Consider the following 24,206-nt stretch of genomic DNA (forward strand, 5'->3'; position numbering starts at 1 on the left):
GTCTTGGATTTGAGGTTGACCAAGAGCACTGGTGTCTTGGATTTGAGGTTGACCAAGAGCACTGGTGTCTTGGATTTGAGGTTGACCAAGAACACTGGTGTCTTGGATTTGAGGTTGACCAAGAGCACTGGTGTCTTGGATTTGAGGTTGACCAAGAGCAGTGATGCCCTGGATTCAAAGCTGACCAAGATTGCTGGTGTCTTGGATATGAGGTTGACCATGAGCGCTGGTGTTTTGGATTTGGAGTTTACCGTGAGTGCTGGTGTCTTGGATTTGAGTTTGACCAAGAGCTCTGGTGCCTTGGATTCGAGGCTGACCAAGAGTGCTGGTGTCTTGGATTTCAGTTTGACCAAGAGTGCTGGTGTTTTGGATTTGAGGTTTGCCATGAGCGCTGGTGTTTTGGATTTGAGGTTTACCGTGAGCACTGGTATCTTGGATTTGAGTTTGACCAAGAGCTCTGGTGCCCTGGATTCGAAGCTGACCAAGAGCGCTGGTGTCTTGGGTTTCAGGTTGACCAAGAGTGCTGGTGTCTTGGATTTGAGGTTGACCAAGCACTGGTGTTTTGGATTCAAGGCTAACCTAGAGCGTTGGTGTCTTGGATTCAAGGCTGACCAAGTAATAAATCCATGATTAACTTGTTCTGTAATTTAATTTCTTCATGTAATGCAGGCACAATTCGACATTTCGGTTGCAAGTGAAATAATGGCCGTCTTGGCTCTTACCGACGGTGTAGATGACATGAGGATACGGTTGAGTAAAATGGTGGTAGCTACCAGCAAACAAGGAGCTCCTGTCACCGCTGAAGACTTGGTAAGACTTTTTTGGTGGAGGGGGGAGGTTATGGTAATGGAATCTAAGAATTTTGGGGGAAATTACCTTTTTTTTCTGTTTTCTTAGGGAGTCAGCGGGGCTTTGGCTGTCTTGATGAAAGATGCAATAAAGCCCAATCTGATGCAGACATTAGAGGTATGTCTTGTTTAGTTCGGATTGACACCAGTTTTAGGGTCTTCAGCTGTTGAATTACTAGTATTTTTTATTTTTGGACAGGGAAATCCCGTGTTTGTTCACGCCGGACCATTTGCCAACATTGCACATGGGAACTCCTCTATTTTGGCTGATAAAATCGCACTTAAATTGGTTGGACCGGAAGGATTTGTCGGTAATTATCCCATTCGTGGAAATGTGGGGAATCCTCTATTAAAGCTGATTTATCATGTCCCGAGTTTCACAGACCACATGTGGATCTCCTGACCCGAAATCAACAGCCTCATGAGTATATATGAGGTTGTTTGTTTTGGTCCAGTTGTTCTGGAATTCTTTCTAGACACTGACCAAGAAACTCGGACATGTTGTAGAGGCAGGCAGAATTTGAGGTTGTAACCCTCCTTACGTCTTATATTGTCTTGCAGTGACCGAGGCCGGCTTTGGTGCCGATATTGGAATGGAGAAGTTTTTCGATATCAAATGCAGATATTCTGGTTTACGCCCTCATGTGGTGGTGCTGGTAGCTACAGTGAGAGCACTTAAGATGCACGGGGGAGGTCCAACAGTGAGTGCTGTATTTCCTGTACAGAGAATATGTGCACTTTTACAATTAAGTTTTACTGTCCCCATACATCTAAACCGAAAAGTTAACGTAGTCTTGATTTCAAAACTGTACCGTATACTGTTTACAGCTCCTATGCAACTTATGTATCTCTATGGTTACAGACAAAAAGCAAATTCTGTGCGTTGACTGATCCTCCACTAATCCTGATGTTATGTGAATAGAATTTTTACTATGGAAAATCCGTCAGCTGCAGGAAGTTAAGCAGGATCGCAGTACACCGGGTGTATTTGTATTTAGAGAGCCAAGTTTTTAATCAGAATCCATTGCAAAGTTGCTTAATGTTTAATTTCAGAAGCATTGGGACAGTAAAGGAAATTGGTTGTTATTTTGGACGTATCCTTTTTAGCCCGTTTGGAATTTGGCCCTTTTTTATTTTTGCACCTACGTCTTTTCCTTATCTACTTCCAAGGAGTGCTTGTTTTTTCAAGTTCATGATACCATATAATGTGCTAAAAAAATAAGGGGGGAAAAATCCAAATGGAGTGAAATGCTAAAAAAGCATCCACAGTTCTGCCATTTTTATTGGGGGAGGGGTGTTTTTTACAGTTTTCATTGTGGGGTAAAAATGACCTGGCAACATGATACTCCATGTCACTCCGATTACGGCAATACCACATTTGTATAGTTTTTCTTTTTTTTACTATTTTGATGGGTGAAAAAAAAAACTTTGTAAAACATTAAAAAAAAACTTATTTTTCCGTCAATGGTGGTTGGTGAGACTTTATTTTTTTGGGTGGTGGGCCGTCATTTTTATTGTTACAGTTTTGGGGTACAGTTGGCGTTTTGATTGCATTTGGTAGAGTTGACGTTTTGATCACCATTTATTGCAATTTTTGGGAGGGAGGTGCGGTGACCATAAAAAGGTGATTTTTGGCCTTCAGAATTGTTTGCACAGTTTACCCTACAAGAAGTTAATTTTTTTTTTTAAATTCGTTTATTTATTAAACATAGAATAAAATTACAGCATACATATTTGTCCTTGTCGTTAATCTGCGTGGTTACATTACAGGGATTGAAAAGGACAGAACATACATATGTCAATCATTTCACATATAGAAAACGTATGTACTAAATTATGAAAGTCAGAACATAGGGTTCTTGAACTACAACCAAACTAAACCTCCAGAACTACTAAGCCGCCACTTAACCAAAGTTGAATACATTATTTATCTTGTTCCTTTCCCATTGCGCAATATTTGCAGATCAAAGGACCAGGTAAACCACATTTCTCCCATTTAGTCAGGTCACAGAGTGAGATGAGAGGCGTTCCATCTTTCCCAAATTTTGCTGAACTTATACGGGCAGCCCCTATTCTGATAAAGAGTGCGTTCATTGGGGACGACTGCATTCACCAGTTCAATCCAGGACCTAACGGAGGGGGGTGAATTCCCCATCCACCGCATAGCTAGCAGCTTCCTTGCCAAGAAAAGTGTTTCTCGTAGAAAAATCCCCGTATGGTGTTCCCAGGCCTCCTCGTCCCACACTCCAAACAGGCAAATTAAGGGTTCAAGAGGAATCGGAATTGACAGTATTGAAGTTAATAATGACGTCACCTCCCTCCAGTAATGAGAGACTATGGGGCACTGCCATATCATGTGTACAAAATCAGCGTCAGGTGAGTGGCAACGCAAACATTCCGACGTCGAGTATCGACCCATCCGACAAAGTCTCAACGGAGTCAAATATGACTGGTGGATTATATATAATTGGGTCATCTTATTATTGGCTGATGGGGAGACTCTGAGGGGGGATTCCAAAATATCCTCCCATTCCTCACTTTGCATATCAGGAAAAAGCCCCTCCCATTTGCCTCTCACCGAATCCACAACCGAGTTCGTTCCCGCTGATAGCAGATATGTGTATAGGGACGAGATAAGACCCTGAGGTCCCTGGGACTTAAGAATACCTATCAGAGGTAAAGATGAGATGTTACGGTTCATCCCCTCATTCCTGACAAATGACTGAACGGCAGATCTGAGTTGCAGGTATCGAAAAAATTGAGATCTTGGAAGGTCATATTTATTTTGTAGTTGTTCAAAGGACATAAAAAACCCCTGATCTTATAAATCTCCCATCAAAAGAACCCCATAGGAAACCCAAAATTTTGTAGATGGGTGATTCACTAACGTCGGGAAATAACTGTTATCCCACAGAGGCATCTCAGCCACAATGTCCCCAAATCCAGTAACTTTTTTTAATTTTCTTCCAAGTGGATCTCGCCAATCGAATCATGGGCAGCAAACTAGGAGCGCTTATTTTCCCCGATTCCAAAAGACCCAGCGGACATTTAGCACCAACAGAACTAACTAAGTGATTTTCAGAATTAGGGAGATAGTTATGAGGCATCCATTTACATAATGCTTTAGCCTGTCCCGCCAAATAATATAAAAAAAAATCTGGCAGTGCCGCTCCTCCCTCCTGTTTAGGTCTTTGCAGAGCAGTTAGTTTGATCTTGGGCCTGCCTTTCCCCCACACAAATGAAGTAACGTGAGAATTTAAACTGGTAAAGAAGAATTTTGGTACAGTTACTGCACTATGTTGAAGGCAATAGTTGAATTTAGGGAGCAAAATCATTTTTATGAGATTAATGCGGCCTGCTACGGACAATGGAAACAAGAAGTTAATTTTAACTTTTGTTATAGCTCAGACTTTTACGGACATGGTTGCACCAAATTGATTATTTTGTTCTATAATTTTAATTTCTTTATTTTTAATATTTTTAAAATGAGATATAGATATATATATATAATTACAGTACAGACCAAAAGTTTGGACACACCTTCTCATTTAAAGATTTTTCTGTATTTTCATGACTATGAAAATTGTACATTCACACTGAAGGCATCAAAACTATGAATTAACAGATGTGGAATTATATACTTAACAAAAAAGTGTGAAACAACTGAAAATATGTCTTATATTCTAGGTTCTTCAAAGTAGCCACCTTTTGCTTTGATGACTGCTTTGCACACTCTTGGCATTCTCTTGATGAGCTTAAAGAGGTAGTCACCGGAAATGGTTTACCAACAATCTTGAAAGAGTTTCCTGGAGACTGTGGAAGCCAGGTAATCTGGCGTAGCACCCCATCCCTCTCCTTCTTGGTCAAATAGCCCTTACACAGCCTGGAGGTGTGTTTGGGGTCATTGTCCTGTTGAAAAATAACTGATAGTCCAACTAAAAGCAAACCGGATGGAATAGCATGCCACTGCAAGATGCTGTGGTAGCGATGCTGGTTCAGTATGCCTTCAATTTTGAATAAATCCCAAACAATGTCACCAGAAAAGCACCCCCACACCATCATCACACCTCCTCCTCCATGCTTCACGGTGGGAATCAGGCATGTAGAGTCCATCTGTTCACCTTTTCTGCGTCGCACAAAGACACGATGGTTGGAACCAAAGATCTCAAATTTGGACTCCTCAGACCAAAGCGCAGATTTCCACTGGTCTAATGTCTATTCCTTGTGTTCTTTAGCACAAACAAGTATCTTCTGCTTGTTGCCTGTCCTTAGCATTGGTTTCCTAGCAGCTGTTTTACCATGAAGGCCTGCTGCACAAAGTCTCCTCTTAACAGTTGTTGTAGAGATGTGTCTGCTGCTAGAACTCTGTGTGGCATTGACCTGGTCTCTAATCTGAGCTGCTGTTAACCTGCGATTTCTGAGGCTGGTGACTCAGATAAACTTATCCTCAGAAGCAGAGGTGACTCTTGGTCTTCCTTTCCTGGGGCGATCCTCATGTGAACCAGTTTCTTTGTAATGCTTGATGGTTTTTGCAACTGCACTTGGGGACACTTTCAAAGTTTTCCCAATTTTTCAGACTGACCTTCATTTCTTAAAGTAATGATGGCCAGTCGTTTTTCTTTACTTAGCTGCTTTTTTCTTGCCATAATACAAATTCTAACAGTCTATTCAGTAGGACTATAAGCTGTGTATCCACCAGACTTCTTCACAACACAACTGATGGTCCAAACCCCATTTATAAGGCAAGAAATCCCACTTATTAAACCTGACAGGGCACACCTGTGAAGTGAAAACCATTTTCGGTGACCACCTCTTGAAGCTCATCAAGAAAATGCCAAGAGTGTGCAAAGCAGTCCTCAAAGCAAAAGGTGGCTACTTTGAAGAACCTAGAATATAAGACATAATTTCAGTTGTTTCACACTTTTTTGTTAAGTATATAATTCCACATGTGTTAATTCATAGTTTTGATGCCTTCAGTGTGAATGTGCAATTTTCATAGTCATGAAAATACAGAAAATTCTTTAAATGAGAACGTGGCCAAACTTTCGGTCTGTACTGTGTATGTATGTATATATATATCTATATCTATCTCAAAATACTACCTTGAAAAAATGTGCAGAGCTTTCCAAACCACTATTGCGAGTGGTATAAGATATGAAAGAAAAAGGAAAACAGCACTACAAAAATGAAAAAAAGGTGGACTTTATTGCCTGAACGGAATCCTGAACCTGTGATTGTTTGGATTGAGATTATCTTCCTTCCTATGTATTAGGGCAGGGTGTTTGCTGAGTAATATATGATGTGATTTCCCAATTAATAGACAAGATTGTTAAAACAAGTCGGCTAACTATCGTGATCTATGTAAATTTTGTACAGTTTGTTTCCTTTTTAGAAGATTTTTTTTTTTTTTTTTTTTGAGGTTTCAGAAAATTGAGTAGAAATGACATTGTAGCATTGGAATGAATATATACCGGCAGCTGCTAAATATACTCTGTATTGAAAAGCGCCTTTTTTTTCCCTTATTTTTCTTCCCAGGTTACAGCCGGGGTCCCATTGCCCAAGGAGTATACAGAAGAGGTGAGAGCCTATAAGTGGCTGTTTTCTATTGCTGCCCTATAAATAGACGAGCGAGAGATGTAGTCATTTGCTCGTGTTCCGCACTGAAGCGCTCCCCGCTGCGGTGCATGGTTTGCCCTGAAACAAGAGCTGTATTCACATGAATTCTCCGTGCCTGCGCCAGGCACTAATCATTACGTTAGGAGTCCCGCTTCCTTCTCCTGACTAATGCTAATATTCGTGAACACCACCAGTCAGAACTCAGGAGTCAAGCTTTGACATCGTTATCAGGGCCGTAATCATTTCAGTCTCAAGATACGAAACATTTGTGTAGCCGATCGGCAAGTCGTTTAATAGCTTCTGTAAACAGACCTACTTCTCTATGTGCATATAAAGATCTTTATAGGATAATGTCCTGGCAAGAGCAATGGCTTTTTTTTTTATTTTTTTTTTTAAAGCAAGCTGAAAAATCACTTCACCCGACAAACATATTTCACCCTACAAAAAAATGTCTTGGATGATCAACAGTCTGTTTACAGGTCAGATGATTGGGAAATAAGTATTCCTAAAATCGTTCTCCATAACCGACCAGTGTAAATGCTGCCTATGCCATTTTTTAATCACAAAATACTGTAATCCGGAGCAGTATTCACAGTTCTGCAACTTTACTGAGCTTAAAGGGAACCTGTCACCCCGTTTTTTCAGATTGAGATATAAATACTGTTAAATAGGGCCTGCGCTGTGCGTTACAATAGTGTATGTAGTGTACCCTGATTCCCCACCTATGCTGCAAAATAGTTTGCATCTCGGCTTTGGGAAAATGGCCGCCGCGATCTCTTGTGCGCACGCGCGGCATCCCGCGGCCATTTTCCTGAAGCCCCGTGCAGCAGACCACTCCATCTGCGCACGCGCGGCCCCAGGAAGATGGCCGCCCCCACCGATGACAGGGGGTGATAGCGCAGATCGCGCGCTGCTTGTTCATGTTCCCAGGAGTGGAACAATTAGAGGGAAAGTATAATAGAAACCTATGCACCACTTCTGTATTTATCACCCACTCCTGGTTTTGGCTTACAAATACTGATGAAAAATTCTGACCAAATCCTAATGCAATCCTGAACGTGGACACATACCCTTAGGCTGAAACAGAATTAGTTCAGGTTTTTTACTGATACTCAATTACAAAACAGGCCAGAGCTGTATTCACAGTCCTGCAGGTTCCTGATCTCAAATCTCCCATTGCTCCCTTCTTTTTCAGTGTCTGTAATCTGGTATAGGACACTTTTTCTCTTGGTGAAGACTAAATTAGTTCTGATCTTTTACTGATACTGAACTACAACATACAGTCCAGAGCTGTATTCACAATTATGCAGCTCTATGAGCACAATTCTCTAAATATTACTTGCTTGTTCAGTGTCTGGAATCTGGGATGTGTAATTTTTCTCCCAAGTTCAAATTAAACAAGCACTAGTCTTTTACTGAATTTACACTATAGTCCAGAGCTGTATTTACAATTCTACAGCTTTCTGAGCTCTGTTCTGATGATACCTTACTGCTTGTTCATTGTTTGTAATTTGGGATGGATCAGGTCTGGTGTAATAATTTCAATTAGTAAAATCTAACTTCATCAAAATACAGTAGAGCAAATTGATTTCTCATAGGAGTTAAGCAAAGCTCGACATTGGGTCCTAGGCAGTCATATTACTTAAAGGGAACCTGTCACCCCCAAAATGGAAGGTGAGCTAAGACCACCAGCATCAGGGGCTTATCTACAGCATTCTGTTATGCTGTAGATAAGCCCCCGATGTATCCTGAAAGGTAAGAAAAAGCGGTTATATTATACTCACCCAGGGGAGGTCCCGCTGTGGTCCGGTCCGATGGGCATCGCGGTCCGGTCCGGGGCCTCCCATTTTCTTACGATGTCCTCTTCTTGTCTTCACGCTGCGGCTCCGGCGCAGGCGTACTTTGTCTGCCCTGTTGAAGGCAGAGCAAAGTACTGCAGTGCGCACGTGGCGGGAAAGGTCAGAAAGGCCCAGCGCCTGCGCACTGCAGTACTTTGCTCTGCCCTCAACAGAATGCTGTAGATAAGCCCCTGATGCTGATGGGCTCAGCTCACCTTCCATTTTGGGGGTGACAGGTTCCCTTTAATTATTGAGCTCAGGCAAACTATTTCAGAACTGTACTCACAACTCTCTCAACAACCCATGCTTTTTCAGTGTCTGCAATCTGGGATGAGACCCTTTTTTTTTTTCAACTAAAACAAAATTAGCACTGATCTTTTTCTAATACAGATTGCAAGACAATCCAGAGCTGTATTCACGATTCTACAGGTTCCTGAATTCAGTTCTGTTAATATTCCTTGAGTTCATTATGTGCAATCTGCATGGGTCATTTTTTTTTTTCTTCAAGCGATAAATTAGCATTTATCGTCTACTAATACTGAATTCTACCACGGCCCAGATGTATTCATACTTCTGCAGGTTTCTGAGCTCATTTCTCCAAATATTCACTGCTTGTTCACAATCTGGCTTGGATCAGTTTTCCTCCATGCCATGAATAAATTAGCATTGATCGTCTACTGATAATGAATTAAAATACAGTCCAGTGCTGTATTCACAATTCTACAGGTTTCCTGAGCTCAATTCCCAAAGTGCACACTGCGTGTTCAGTGTCTATGAAATGGATGGGTCATTTTTCCTCCAGGTAAAGACTAAATAAGCACTGGTCTTTTACTGATAATAAATTAGAATATATTTCAGAACTGTAGTCAGAATTCTGCAGGTTTTTAAGCTCGGTAGTCCAAAATGTTCAATCCTGCTTGTTCAGGGTCTGTAGTCTGGGATCAGTAATTTTTCATAGAAGCGATCATTAAATTAGCACGGATATTCTACTAATAGTGAGTCACAAAATGGTCCACAGCTGTATTCACAATTTTGCAGGTTTCTGAGCTCATTTCTGACAACACCCCTTGTTTGTTCCCAGTCTAGAGAGGTGCACTACTTTACATAAAACTATGCCTTATAATACCTATCAGCATGGCAGTGATTAGGCAGAATAACATGTGAGAATGGCATTCAGAGCTCTGTCTTACAATCATCCCTTCTCCTCCCACACAACGGTGTTTCTGTCTCTAATTTTTCCTTGACTATTTTCTCACCCGTGGCCTTCACTGACAGCTGCCTGTGATAGCAGAGCGACCTTGTAATAAGCAGAAATAAATCTGCTTCTGCACATGTCAGAGACCGAGCAATATTCGGATTTATGTTTTAGATGTAAGTGTGGAAGATTAAACGTTTTTCCAGCACCTGGAAAATTTGGCGCCTGCATTTCACGCATAAATAAATATCTAACCATATGCTGCCTTGTGAAAATTGAGAAAAAGTAATATAAAAAAGCATACTAAAATGTTGCACAACCATTATTCCATCAGTACTGATCCAAAAATCCACAAATTTTCATGTTCCGGCACGTGGCACCCCCACTTACCAGAGGATGTGGGTGCCCTCAGCATGGTTTTTCCAAGCAGGGCAGCGCCAGATCTACGATAAAAGGCAAGCCAACCCCAGGACACTGCAGGTGCCAGCTAACGGTTCTAGTTGAACGGCAGTCATAGTACCCACATTTTTTTGATAGGTTGGGGCCCTACAGGAGGGACACCCTTTTAGAATATATTTACAGCAAATAATGAGGATTGTCCTAGCTTTAAAAAGAAAGGTCTGCTTATTTTCCAGAAACATATCTCTTGTCCATGAGTTTTATCTGTAATTTGGGATAAGCTGCAGTACCTAGACATCACCTATGGTCAGTTGTGGCGCTATGATTTACATAACGATAGTTATTAAAATGTAAGTATATATACTGGATACTATTATTCTCTGTCTCAGAACTTGGAGCTGCTGGAAAAGGGCTGCAGTAATCTCAATAAACAGATCCAGAATGCCACCATGTTTGGTGTACCTGTGGTTGTCGCTGTTAACGGTTTTAAGTAAGGACCATTATTTTCACTATTCTATTGTGCCTTTCATGGAGAGGATAAAGATTGAACTTAGTTTTGATAACAGCTCACCTCTCCTCCTGTACAATGACTGATATCTGCTTCATATAGAGGTGTTAAAACTGGATCCACCAATCACAATAGGCGATGTCACATCTCACCACCTCCTCTTCCTGTACAATGACTGATAAACCTCTATATACAGTTGATGACATGATCCACCATTCACAATAGATGTCACAGCTCACCACCTCCTCCTCCTGTACAATGACTGATAACACCTCTATATACAGTAGATAACATAGGATCCACCATTCACAATAGGTGATATCACAGCTCACCTCCTCCTCCTGTACAATGACTGATTACACCTCTATATACAGTAGATAACACAGGATCCACCATTCACAATAGGTGATGTCACAGCTCCCCTCCTCCTCCTGTACAATGACTGATTACACCTCTATATACAGTAGATAACACAGGATTCACCATTCACAATAGGTGATGTCACAGCTCACCTCTTCCTCCTGTACAATGACTGATAATACCTCTATGTACAGTAGATAGCACAGGATCCACCATTCACAAAAGCTCACCTCCTCCTCCTGTACAATGACTGATAATAACACCTCTATATACAGTTGATGACATGATCCACCATTCACAATAGATGTCACAGGTCACCACCTCCTCCTCCTGTACAATGACTGATAACACCTCTATATACAGTAGATAACACAGGATCCACCATTCACAAGAGGTGATGTCACAGGTCACCTTCTCCTTCTGTACAATGACTGATAACACCTCTATATACTGTAGGTAACACAGGATCCACCATTCAGAATATGTGATGTCACAGCTCACTTCCTCCTCCTGTACAATGACTGATAACACCTCTATATAGTAGATAACACAGAAACCACCATTCACAATTTGATGTCAAAGCTCACCTCCTCCTCCTCCCCCTCTCTGTATAATGACTGATAACACCTCTATATACAGTAGATAACAAATACACAATAGGTGATGTCACAGCTCACCTCCTCCTCCTGTACAATGACTGATTACACCTCTATATACAGTAGATAACACATGATCTACCATTCAGAATGGGTTATTTCATAGCTTACCTCCTCACACAACTAAATTGAGCATAAAAAAGTGCCATAAAAACAGCACACCAGTATCCGCTACTAATGGGCGCAAATATAGCATACATACACTCTTCGCTATGCAACACCCCAAATTGTTAAACACAAGCCAGTTGTTATACACTGTGGTGACCAAGCACAGAAAAAACAAGGATGGTGTATAGTAATGGAGAATAGTTAAAAAAAAGCAATACACATGTGAAATAAGAAATGGTCTCACTGGAATGAGGAGGCATCTGTGGTCGTTCCCTAGGGTTTCTCATATGTAGGTACAGGAAGGAGGGGCTCTTCAAGCCAACAGTTTCCCAGTAACCAAGGGTTCAAATGAATCTCCTTACTCGTTTCCTCATTAAAAGCTTCATCAGAGGAGCGCCGAATGGTGTCTGGTCCTAGACGGCATAAATATATAAAATACGTTGGCAGATTCGTTTGAACCTTTGACTACTGGGAGTCTGTGGACTTGAAGACCCCCTCCTGTACTTACATATGATGGACCCTAGAGATTGACCCTGAATGCCTCCTGACCAGGCTTATCACTTTATGTAACCTAATTAAAGGTTATGTTTCTTTATCGCCTCTCATTGGGGGACACAGGAACCATGGGTGTATGCTGCTGCCACTAGGAGGCTGACACTATGCAAATAAAAAAATTAGCTCCTCCTCTGCAGTGTACACCCCACCGACTGGCATTAAACTCTTCAGTTTAGCTTAGTGTCAGTAGGAGGTGGACACGGGTCTTTCATTAGACCCTTATCTACCTCAATGTGCGTCGTTTCTTTTCAGGTTTTTTTCCGGATGGGATACAGGGTGAGCAGTCACACCTGTAGTCCCACAAGCGGACTATGAGTACGGCGTGTACTGCCACCCCGTATCCTCATAGATCCCTCAGCAGGACCAAGAGCCTGGCACACAAGCGTGCTCAGAAGTCCGGTCCTGGCCCGTCCCCCACCCACTCGCCTACCAGAGCCTGTCGGTCGGAGGAGACGAGGACGTCCATCAGCAGCTCCTATGGACGTCTGATACCTTCTCAAGGTTAGTAGCAGACGACGTGGGATTTTACTAGGTGAGTATTTCTAAAGGGGTTCCCAGGACTCAGCGCGGGGTCATCGCTGCATTTGCAGCACTTTCCCCGTTCCCTGCGCGGTGGCTCTTTCTGACGTGGCGTTTTTTTCTGTCAGCCGCGCTACCTTTCCATGCCCCACCGCGTTCCTCCAGCGGTCGCCGTTCTTCCTTCAGGCCCCGGCCTCCCGGGGCCTGCTTGCGGCACACTCCTGCCTGCAGCTTTTCCCTCAGCGGTCGCTGGCTCCTAATTTAGGCCCCGGCCTTTCCCGGGGCCTACTTGCGGCGTACCAGCTGCCCTCAGCGTTCCCCCCTCAGCGTTCTATGCAGCGGCTCCTCAGGCGTCGCTCACCTCCACAGCCAGCTGGGGCCTACTCCGGCGACTCTTCACCGGCGGCAGCGCTCCCTCTCTTAAATGCGGCGGCTGCCGCGCCGCTCTGCTGGGCAGCGTCTGCGCCGCGGGGATCTTCTCTCCGGTCACCGGCTCCTAATTTAAGGCCCGGCTTTTCCGGGGCCTACTCCGGCGACTCTTATCCGGCGGCAGCGCTCTCTCTTTCATGCGGCGGCTTCAGCGCCGCTCTGCCGGGCAGTGTCTGCGCCACAGGGGTTCTTCTCAGTGGGCACCGGCTTCTAATATAGGCCCCGGCTTTTCCCGGGGCCTACTTCCGGTGCCGCGCTCCGCCCACTTCCTTCTTCATCGGGCGGGCTTTTCTCCCACCCGACATACTGTGCCTGCTCATCGGCGCCCCCCTGTCTGGCTCCGCCCCCTTCCTCCAGGGACAGCGTCTGTGTGTGCTCACCGCTTCTTAGCTGCAGGAGCTCACGCAGCGCGCCCCACACCTTCGCCACTGCATCCTCCATGGGCACAGAATCCAGCACCTCAGGGCAGGAGTTCTCCACCGGCAAGTGGGACATCTTCCAGGACGGGTCCGTGAGTAGCTGCACTGCAGACTGACACCCCCCTCTGCCCCACTGTCCCCTAACCCAGAGGTCCCCAACCGCCGGTCCGCGGACCAGGACCGGGCCGTTGAGGTTTTTCAGCCGGTCCGCGGCGCCGCTGACAGCTAGCTTCGCGGCCCTGCGCCTGGTCAGAGCACGCTCTGTGACAGCTCGCAGTTCCCGGCAGAGAACATTATGCAGGACGAGGGGGCAGCCCTCCTGCGCAGCATGGTGTGTTCCTGATGGGGTGGGGCGGCAGGCTCTCCTCACTGACACGCCCAGTGGCGTATCTAGGGGGGGGGGCAGCCGGGGCATTTGCAGAGAAGCTGCAGAGCGCCGGATCCCAATGTGTGGAGGGGAGCCCCTGCAGGGTGGCTGCGGCAGGCAGGGAGAAATCCGTGCAGCTCCGCTGCCCAGCGATCTGTCTCCCTGCTTCCTCTCACACAGACACGCCGCTGGATGACGTCATCATTCAGCGGCCGGCTGTGTCAGAGGAAGGCAATGAGATGCTGTGGTAGAGTGCGAGGAGAGGTGAGAGGGGTGTGTGAATGTGTGTGTGTGAATGTGTGTGTGTGTGTGTGTGTGTGTGTGTGAGAATGTGAGTGTGTGTGTGTGTGTGTGTGTGTGTGTGTGTGTGTGAGTGTGTGTGTGTGTGTGAATGTGTGAGAATGTGTGAGTGTGTGTGTGAATGTGTGTGAGAATGTGTGTGTGAGAATGTGTGTGTGTGAATCAAATTCTCATTATAAATGTCATAATTACATGATAAGTATGCACTAAGCTCCACCCCTCCATAACTCCACCCCCATATGACCAGAGCCCCACCCCTGCCCCACCCCCACCCCACCGGGCCATGGAAAACTGGTCTTGCTTAAAGCCGGTCCCTGGGGCAAAAAAGGTTGGGGACCTCTGCCCTAACCCACTGGCCTCTTCAGGGACCTCTCAAAATGTCTACCTCTAAAGGGGGCCGCTCTCGCCCCCCTACTTCTTCTTCTGCCTTAGTCAGGTACTTTGCTTGTTCGTCCTGTAACAGCAAACTTCCCTCAGGTCAGTCCTCCCCGCTGTGTCAGTCCTGCAGCAACCCGATTGTTCCCACTGCCCAGGATCCCCCGGCTGTTCCGCCCGAGAGTGATCCCCCCCATCCCAGGCTGGGCCGCCTCTCTGTCACAATCGGTGGCCGATTTAACACGGGTATCTCAAACCCTGGTGTCCGCGCTTGATCGGTTACCCCGGCAGACCCCGGCTGTAGCCAGCGGGTCACAGGAACCGCCGCCAGAGCTCTCCTTGATAAGCCACAAAAGGTCCAGACAGGAACGTCGGTCTGAGTCCTCTTCGCGCTCCATCTCGCCGCTCGGCCCTCCCCCGCGGTTGGTGTCCCACCGATCCTCCTCCCCTGAGTCAGGCGAGGCATTATCTGATGCGCCTTCGGAGGATATTTCGGAGCTGGATCCTAACCAAATCGCCACCATGAGTGAGACAGTCCAGAACCTCATTGGGGCAATAAACCAAACATGTGGCATCAAGGATCCCTCTACGGAACCCGCAGATCAGGCGGTTTCGTTTAGACGGGCCAAACCACCTTCAAAATTTTTCGCTCCTCATCCTGAATTCGAGGAAATCTTGTCCAGAGAGAGAGAGAGAACCCCACTAGGCGTTTTCAGAGGGGAAAATGCCTAGGTGTGCTATATCCTTTTTCTCCAGAACTTACCGCCAATTGGACGGCCTCTCCCTCTGTGGATCCCCCTGTTTCCAGGCTGTCCACCAACACGGTGCTTCCTCTGTCCGGCGGAGCATCTCTGAAGGATTCTAACGATAGAGTTATAGAATCCTTCACGAAATCTGCTTTTGAAGCGGCTTCAGCGGCTCTATGTCCAGCTTTTGCGTCCACTTGGGCTTCAAAATCCATCTCAAAATGGGCCAAGGATCTTCGGCGAGGTATCCTGGATGGGGCGCCTCCCGCGCAATTAGCGGAACTTGCCAACCAGATTTCCCACGCTGATGAATACCTGGTTTCCGCCTCCCTGGATGTCGCGTCTTGTGCAGCTCAAGCTTCCAGCAATGCCGTTGCCATCCGCCGGACCGTTTGGCTCAAGGCCTGGCAGGCGGACTTGTCCTCCAAAAAAGTCCCTCACTAGTCTGCCCTTCCAGGGCTCTCGTCTCTGATTCCCAGCTGGACCAAATAATTAAGGACGCCACCGGGGGTACAAGTTCTCTTCTCCCCCAGGCTAAGCCTCGTCGCCCTCCTCCTAGACGACAGTTTCGTTCTTTTCGGCCTTTTCGTCGCTTTGCTGCGTCAAACTCCTTTTCCCAGCAGCAACAGAGGCCACAGGCACGTCAAGAGAAGAATGCGGTGTCCTTTAGGCTAACTCCGTCCTGGCGTCCTCGCTTCTCCCAGGGTAGATCCTCCAGGCCCAGGACTGGAAGATCCACCTCGGCATGACTCTCAGCAAGACTCCAGCCCGACTCCCAGATTGGGCGGCCGTCTTCTCCTTTTCAGGGACGTCTGGATTTCCGCAGTAGAGGATGCATGGGTCAGGGAAGTTGTATCCTCGGGATACAAGATAGAGTTCGCTTCCCGACCTCGGGATCGTTTCTTCCAATCCCGTCCTCCAAGAGATCCCGCTCTAGTTCCGGGCTTCTTCTCAGCCATCGCTTCTCTGCTCAAATCCGGGGTAATCGTTCCCGTCCCAGAAAAAGAACGCTTCACGGGTTTCTACTCGAATCTTTTTGTGGTACCGAAAAAAGACGGCAAGGTTCGTCCCATTCTGGACCTCAAATTGCTGAACAGGAGAGTTCGCCTGAGACACTTCAGGATGGAATCCCTTCGTTCAGTAATTGCTTCCATGGAGGCTCAGGAGTTTCTATGCTCAATAGATATCCAGGACGCCTACCTCCATGTCCCGATATTTCCCGGACATCACCGTTTCCTGCGCTTCGCAGTGCAACGAGATCATTTTCAGTTCGTCGCCCTGCCGTTCGGTCTCGCAACCGCGCCAAGGGTGTTCACGAAGATCATGGCGGCGCTGATGGCCATCTTGAAAGTCAGAGGCTTGGCCCTATTTCCATATCTCGACGACATCCTCATCAAGGCTCCGTCCTTTGCTCAGGCCCACGAAAGCCTGTCCATTGTTCTCGACACCTTAGCCCGTTTCGGGTGGCTGGTCAACCGGAAGAAGTCCTGCCTTATTCCTTCTCAGCGCATCATCTTTCTGGGCATGCTTTTCGACACTCGTCAGAGCAGAGTCTTCCTTCCCAAAGACAAGAGATCCACTCTTTGTCGGGACATACGCTCGCTCCAGGGTCCTCGGCCTCCCTCCCTCCGTTCGGCCATGAAGGTTCTGGGGAGGATGGTAGCTACATTGGAAGCGATTCCCTTCGCCCAATTCCATTCGCGCCCCCTTCAGCAAGCCATTCTGTCCCAGTGGGACAGGTCGGTCTTCTCCCTGGATCGGCCGATCAGACTCTCCTTTCGGGTCAAGCGGTCTCTCATCTGGTGGCTGACGTCACCTCTGATCTCCCAGGGCAGGTCCTTCCTTCCGGTTCACTGGCAGGTGATCGGCTGGGGTGCGGTTTTTCGCCACCTGACGGTTCAGGGCCGTTGGTCGCCGCAGGAGTCATCTCTGCCAATCAACGTCCTCGAAATTCGGGCCATTTTTCTGTCCCTCCGCCACTGGGAAAGGATCCTCAGGGGCCTTCCAGTCTGGATCCAGACGGACAACGCCACGGCTGTGGCATATGTCAACCATCAGGGGGGGACTCGGAGCTCCTTGGCCCTTGCCGAGGTATCCAAGATCCTCCTTTGGGCAGAGGCAACGGTTTTGGTGATATCCGCGGTGCATATCCCCGGCGTGGAAAACTGGGCCGCCGACTTCCTCAGCCGCGAGGGCCTCGCGGCAGGGGAATGGTCCTTGCATCCGGAGGTCTTCCATCAGATTTGTCTTCGATGGGGAACTCCGGATGTGGATCTCACGGCGTCTCGAGTCAACAGGAAGGTTCCGCAGTTCGTCTCCAGGTCCCGCGATCCTCTCGCAGTGGGCGTCGATGCTCTGGCCATTCCTTGGTCACAGTTCGAGCTGCCCTACCTGTTCCCACCCCTTCCATTACTTCCCAAACTGTTGAAGAAGATCAAAGCGGAAGGGGTGCCGGTCATCCTGATCGCCCCGGATTGGCCCAGGAGAGCTTGGTTCGCGGAGCTCGTCAACCTTCTCGCGGACGTTCCCTGGCGCCTTCCAGACAGGCCCGATCTGCTGTCCCAGGGTCCGATCTGCCACCCGAATTCTCGGTCGCTCAGTTTAACGGCGTGGCTGTTGAGACCGCGGTTCTAAGAGCGTCCGGCCTTTCGGACCGGGTGATTCACACCATGATTCAGGCTCGGAAGCCTTCGTCTTCCAGGATCTACTACCGTACCTGGAAGGCCTACTTCCGTTGGTGCGAGTCCAACCGCGTTCCGCCTATGGTTTTTTCCCTGCCTTCTCTTTTGGCCTTCCTTCAGGCAGGACTGGATTCGGGCCTGGCTCTTAGTTCCCTAAAGGGTCAGGTCTCTGCGCTTTCCATCCTCTTTCAGAAGACCTTGGCCTCTCGGCCACAGGTTAAGACCTTCTTTCAGGGGGTAGCCCACGCCGTCCCGCCGTACAGGGCCCCTGTGGAGGCATGGGACCTAAACCTGGTTCTGGAGGTTTCTCCCTTTGAACCTCTTAGGGAGATTCCTCTATCCGTTTTATCATGGAAGTTGGCCTTTCTTGTGGCCATCACGTCCATTCGCCGCGTTTCCGAGTTGGTGGCGCTGTCTTGCCGTCCTCCGTTCTTGGTCATTCACCAGGACAAGGTGGTCTTCCGGCCCCCACCTTCTTTTCTTCCTAAGGTGGTTTCCACCTCAACGAAGACATCGTTCTACCTTCCTTTTGTCCAGCTCCGACTCATCCTCTGGAGCGATCGTTGAACAAGCTGGACCTTGTCAGGGCTGTGAGGATCTATCTGGACAGAACGTCCACTTTCCGGAAGACTGATTCCTTTTTCGTCATTCCTGATGGCACGCGCAGAGGCCAGCCGGCTTCTAAAGCGACTATTGCTCGCTGGATCAGAATGGCAATTTTGGAGGCTTACCGGGTCAAGAACAGAGTGCCCCCTCCTGGGATTAAGGCTCACTCTACCCGGGCAGTCGGCGCCTCCTGGGCGGTGCACCACAGGGCTTCCGCCCTACAGCTTTGCAAAGCGGCAACTTGGTCTTCCATCCACACGTTGGCCAAATTTTACAAGGTCCACACCTACGCATCGGCGGACGCCAGCCTAGGCAGAAGGATCCTGCAGGCGGCAGTGGTGAGTCCTCTGACCTGATGGAAGTCTGTTTTCCCGCCCTAGGGACTGCTTTGGGACGTCCCATGGTTCCTGTGTCCCCCAATGAGAGGCGATAAAGAAAACAGGATTTTTGGTTGCTTACCGTAAAATCTGTTTCTTGAAGCCTCCATTGGGGGACACAGCTCCCTCCCAATGTTTTTGTTATATGTTCTGACTGTTCTCACGTTTACAGTTCTCAAGTTTGTGGTTATGGTTTTTCAACCTTGTTCTTTCTCCTACTGCTTTCTCACTAACTGAAGAGTTTAATGCCAGTCGGTGGGGTGTACACTGCAGAGGAGGAGCTAATTTTTTTATTTGCATAGTGTCAGCCTCCTAGTGGCAGCAGCATACACCCATGGTTCCTGTGTCCCCCAATGGAGGCTTCAAGAAACAGATTTTACGGTAAGCAACCAAAAATCCTGTTTTTAAATCCCCCACTATTTACTATATACATAATTGTAAAACAAAAAAAAAATCAACCTGAGTATAAGTTGGTACACGTAACATAAACGAGCATGTTCACACTGGCCATTAAACAGACAAAGCCTAAGATAGGTTCATTTTGATCCTATCCCCTGCTGTAGGTAAGTAAAAAGCAATAGTGTATATGAATAATAAAAAGAACTTGGTAAACATTGTTTTCGATTTAAAAAAAAAAAAACACATAAAAACCATCCCAACAGCGCCAAGGTGTACTCAATCGGGATGTTCTTAACCTCCAGTATTAAAACCTTGAGCTGGAAATTGTTTTTATAGCTTCCCTTGGCTGGGTATCTATAGTCGGGCCCCGATCCTGCTTGGCCTTCATTCACATTGAGCTCTTTTTTGACATAAGGTAAGGTTTTAATACTAAAGGTTAGAATTGTCCCGATTGGGTCACCTTAGCGCGGTTGGGATGACTTTTATGCTTATTTTTTTTTTTTTTTTTTAATTGAAAACAATGTTTACTAAGTACCTATTTATTATTATTTATATGCACTTTTGCTTTTTATTTACTCCTAGCAGGGGATTTGTTCATTTTGTTTCTATCTTAGGTTTTGGCTATGTACATAATTGTCAGACTGGTGGGTTTGCTTTACCAATTCACTATTTGTTATATTTAATAGAACGGACACGCCAGCCGAGCTGGAGCTGGTTTGCCATCTGGCTAAAGAAGCCGGTGCCTTTGATGCTGTGAAGTGCTCCCACTGGGCAGAAGGTGGGAAAGGAGCTGTGGATCTGGCCCGGGCCGTGCAGAAGGCGTCGCAGGCCCCCAGCGCGTTTCAGTTCCTGTATGATGTTGAGGTATCACATAGTACTATATCCTCTTCTCGGTGCAGCGGGTATGATTGGATGGATGGTTCTCATTATATTTCCTTTTTCTTCCTAGTTGCCCATTGCAGATAAGATCAGGATAATTGCCCAGAAGATATATGGTGCCGATGACATAGAACTGCTCCCCGAGGCCCAGAAAAAGGCTGAGCTCTACACTAAGCAGGTGAGTACGTGGCGCTCTCTGTAACTTAGATAATTACATAATTGGCTGAAGGCCACGCTCGCGCTGCCTTACGGAGTCATTTCACCTTCACGCCATGTTCATCAGATTTTCTGCTGTTGCCCGTCACTTGTGACTGACCAAACATTTCACATTTTTATTCAGTCGCCATGACAGCACAACGAGAGAGGGGATCCGCCCTTCAGGGACAGGAAACCTACAGACATAAAAAGGGCGGCACCTCTCTCCCACGTCAGTTTGGTTTCCTGTCCCTGACAGCGGAACCTCTTGCAGACAGGCCCTGACAAGAGGGTCGAAGTAAGAAGACTCCCCACTCCTGGCGGCCCGGTACAGGTAGCGGGGGTCCCCTACCTCGGCCCGTCCAGGGGGCAGGAAGCACCACACGGCAGGGGCACTGCGCGGTGTAGGTGACAGCAGGAGGAAGCAGCCTCTGATAGGCTAGCTTCTCAGGCAACCGCACATACCTATGGAGGTGCTTGGCTACTCAGGGTCCCGGGAGTCACGCTGGTCCGGGCGGGGACGCGGCATTGGTCCGGGGGGTTTGCTGGCGTCCTGGTCCGCGTGTCGGCTTGGCGCCGCCGCCGCGTCCTGAAGGGGGCGTGTCCGGATGACGCGGCGGGCGGCGCGGCCGGATGACGCGGCTGGGCATGCGCAGTAGCGTCATCTCCGGCTAATGGCGGCGCCCAGCTGCGGGATCAGTCTGGGCTTCAGGGAGGGGTAGCGCAGCACAGCGGCAGACGATTTAATGGCCACCTGGGATTCCCTGCTGGCCCCCATCCGGGGGCGGTACCTTGGGGGTATTTAATGCGGCAAGCTGGGATAATCAGAGTTCCTCACCCATTCCATAATGGAGTCGCCAGAAGGAACTACCAGCCAGCAGCAGCAGGAGCCGCAGCAGCTGTCAGATAAGCCTCGTAGAAGCTCCCAGCGTCGGTCTAGTGGCAGTAGCCGCGCTGGTGGAGCTAAGGAGGCACGGATCTCTATACCAAAATCCTCAGCCCGTAAAGATTTGCCGGCTTCGAAGGATCCCCCATCTACGGTACCACTCATTACTGGACGGGGTAAGTGAGCTTCGTGAAAGTCCACTTAGTGATGGTTGTGTTCCCCTTGTCTTTTTTCCTCTATCAGGGGAGGAAAAGTTTGTCCAAAGCCAAACATAGGCAGTGTGCCGAATGTGCAGAGCCGCTTCCAGATGGACATTTGAGGAAGTTATGTAAAATATGTATTCAACGTTTACTGGAGGAGGAGGCGCCTGATCTAACCTCTACAATAAGAGAGATGGTGAGACAGGAAATTAAAGGTGCCGAGAGATCCAAATCTCGGGGGGCAGAAGCTAAAAGGTCATCCCCTTTATCTGAGGTAGATTCGGGTGAGCTGAGCTCAGGGTCTCTTCCGTCCACTTCCTCCTCTGAGGATCAGGAGTCTGCTCGAGCCTGTTTGTCCCTAGAAAGGGTTAACCATCTGGTCAAAGCAGTTAACAGCACAATGGGGATAGAAGATACCCAATCAGAATGTTCCATTCAGGATGTTATGTTCAGGGGTATTGAGCGAAAATCCCGAAGAGCCTTTCCAGTGATTGACAAGATCAAATCGTTAATCTCAAAAGAATGGAAGAAACCAGAAAGGAAGGGGTCGCTTCCGCCAGCCTTTAAAAGACGGTATCCCTTTGAAGAAGCGGCTTCGTCCTCATGGGATAAAGTCCCGAAGTTGGATGCGGCAGTCGCTAAGGCATGCAAAAAGTCGTCTCTCCCCTTCGACGACTTGGGAAATTTGAAAGACCCGTTAGATAGGAAAGCCGACATCTTCCTTAAGGGAGCTTGGGAGACTTCAGCAGGGTCTCTGAGGCCAGCCATTGCAGCCACTTGTACCGCTCGATCCTTGATGGTTTGGTTGGGTCACCTCGAAGATCAGCTCAGAGATAAAGTCCCTAGGTCGGAAATATTGTCCTCTATGTCCACAATCCAGGATGCCGCAGCCTTCCTCTCAGATGCTTCAGCAGATTCGGTCAGGTTGGCCGCCAGGTCCTCGGCATTATCCAATGCAGCCAGGAGAGCACTATGGATAAAATGCTGGCCAGGGGACTTACAAGCTAGAACAAAATTATGTAGCATTCCTTGTGAAGGGGCTCACTTGTTCGGACCAGTCCTAGACGAGCTATTGGAAAAAGCAGGGGATAGTAAAAAACGCTTTCCCTTCCTAGGAAGACCCTTCTACAGACGGGACTATAATAGAGGATGGTCCAACCGCAGAAGACCATATAGAGACTCCAACAGAGAATCTACTAGATATGACAACAGCAGAAGAAGGGGTAGAGGATTTATGTTTAATCCTTCACGAGAGGTTAAGAAACCACAATGACTAGCGGACCAGGTGGGGGGTAGGCTTTCGGCCTTCTACCCAGCCTGGGTGCAGATTACAAACAATCCATGGATTCTAGGCATTGTGGAGAAAGGCCTAACCTTAGACTTCCACCATACTCCTCGGGACAAATTTATGTTAACACCTGTTCGTTCCTCCTCTACAGAGCAGTTGGCACTAGAGTCTGAGGTCCGGGAGCTCCAACAGAAGAATGTTCTAGTCAGAGTCCCTGCAGGCGAGGAAGGTAGGGGGTTTTATTCCCCTCTGTTCCTGGTCAAAAAACCTGATGGTTCATATCGCACCATTATTAATTTAAAAGGCCTGAATAATTTTCTGTTCATACCCTCCTTCAAAATGGAGTCGGTCAAGACAGCAATAAAATTACTCTTTCACCACTGTTTTATGGTTGTCTTAGATCTCAAAGACGCCTATTACCATGTACCAGTTCATATTGATCATCAGAGATTTCTTAGGGTGGCGGTCTCACTAGCTGGCACAGTAGAACACTTTCAATATCAGGCACTTCCGTTCGGAGTCGCAGTTGCACCCAGGGTGTTCACAAAAATCATGGTGGAGGTTATGGCGCACTTGCATGAACAGGATATATTAATAGTCCCGTACCTGGATGATTTGCTAATTGTGGGTCATTCTGAGTCGCATTGCTCAGACCAACTACAGAAAGTTATGGATGCGTTACACAAATTGGGCTGGATGATCAATATAAAAAAATCGCGCCTTCAGCCCCTAAAAGTACAAGAATTCCTGGGATATGTTATAGACTCTAGTCAGCAGGAATGTCGCCTGCCGGACACAAAAGTTGCGAAGATTAAGCATTTGGTCACCAGGGCAATAAATAATCCCTTAGTATCAGTCAGGGGTGCGATGTCAATCTTGGGCTCTCTTACGTCCTGCATCCCGGCAGTTCTCTGGGCACAGTTCCACACGAGGGCTTTACAGTGGGACGTGTTACACAATTCCCGTCGCCTAAATGCTCACCTCGACAGTAAATTCACACTTTCTGCAGAGACTGTACATTCGCTTGGTTGGTGGACTCACACTTCGAATTTACACAGGGGGGTCCCTTGGATAAATCACATATCTAGGGTGCTGACTACGGACGCTAGCCCCAAAGGGTGGGGGGCTCACTTAGGGGAGGATTGGGTTCAGGGACTATGGTCTCTGTCTGAACAGGACTCTTCCTCCAACTTGAAAGAACTGTTGGCAGTAAAACATGCCTTAAATAGATTCCTTGTACCCCTACAGGGTCGACACGTCAGGCTTTTGTCAGACAATCGGGTAACTGTGGCCTACATTAATCGTCAAGGTGGCACGCGATCCAGTACATTGATGGAGGTCGCAAATCATATCTTTCAGGTGGCCGAAGTACATCTTCTCTCCCTGACGGCGCTTCATATAAAAGGAAGTATCAACACCAAAGCCGACTATCTAAGCCGCAACATGCTCAGACAGGG

At 47.5% G+C, this 24,206-nt stretch overlaps 1 protein-coding gene across 1 annotated transcript in view; it reads left to right on the plus strand.

The window, feature by feature from the left end:
- Positions 1-24,206, plus strand: part of MTHFD1 (methylenetetrahydrofolate dehydrogenase, cyclohydrolase and formyltetrahydrofolate synthetase 1) — a 158,982-nt gene that overhangs the window by 125,829 nt on the left and 8,947 nt on the right. The window contains exons 18-25 of the mRNA XM_069733956.1: positions 670-810; positions 898-966; positions 1,048-1,159; positions 1,410-1,549; positions 6,384-6,425; positions 10,286-10,386; positions 19,988-20,165; positions 20,251-20,358. Of these exons, the coding sequence (XP_069590057.1) occupies positions 670-810; positions 898-966; positions 1,048-1,159; positions 1,410-1,549; positions 6,384-6,425; positions 10,286-10,386; positions 19,988-20,165; positions 20,251-20,358 (891 nt within the window). The remainder of the gene's footprint in view (positions 1-669; positions 811-897; positions 967-1,047; positions 1,160-1,409; positions 1,550-6,383; positions 6,426-10,285; positions 10,387-19,987; positions 20,166-20,250; positions 20,359-24,206) is intronic.

This window comes from Ranitomeya imitator, chromosome 1, assembly GCF_032444005.1.
Source record: "Ranitomeya imitator isolate aRanImi1 chromosome 1, aRanImi1.pri, whole genome shotgun sequence".
In the NCBI taxonomy this organism is placed as follows: domain Eukaryota; kingdom Metazoa; phylum Chordata; class Amphibia; order Anura; family Dendrobatidae; genus Ranitomeya; species Ranitomeya imitator.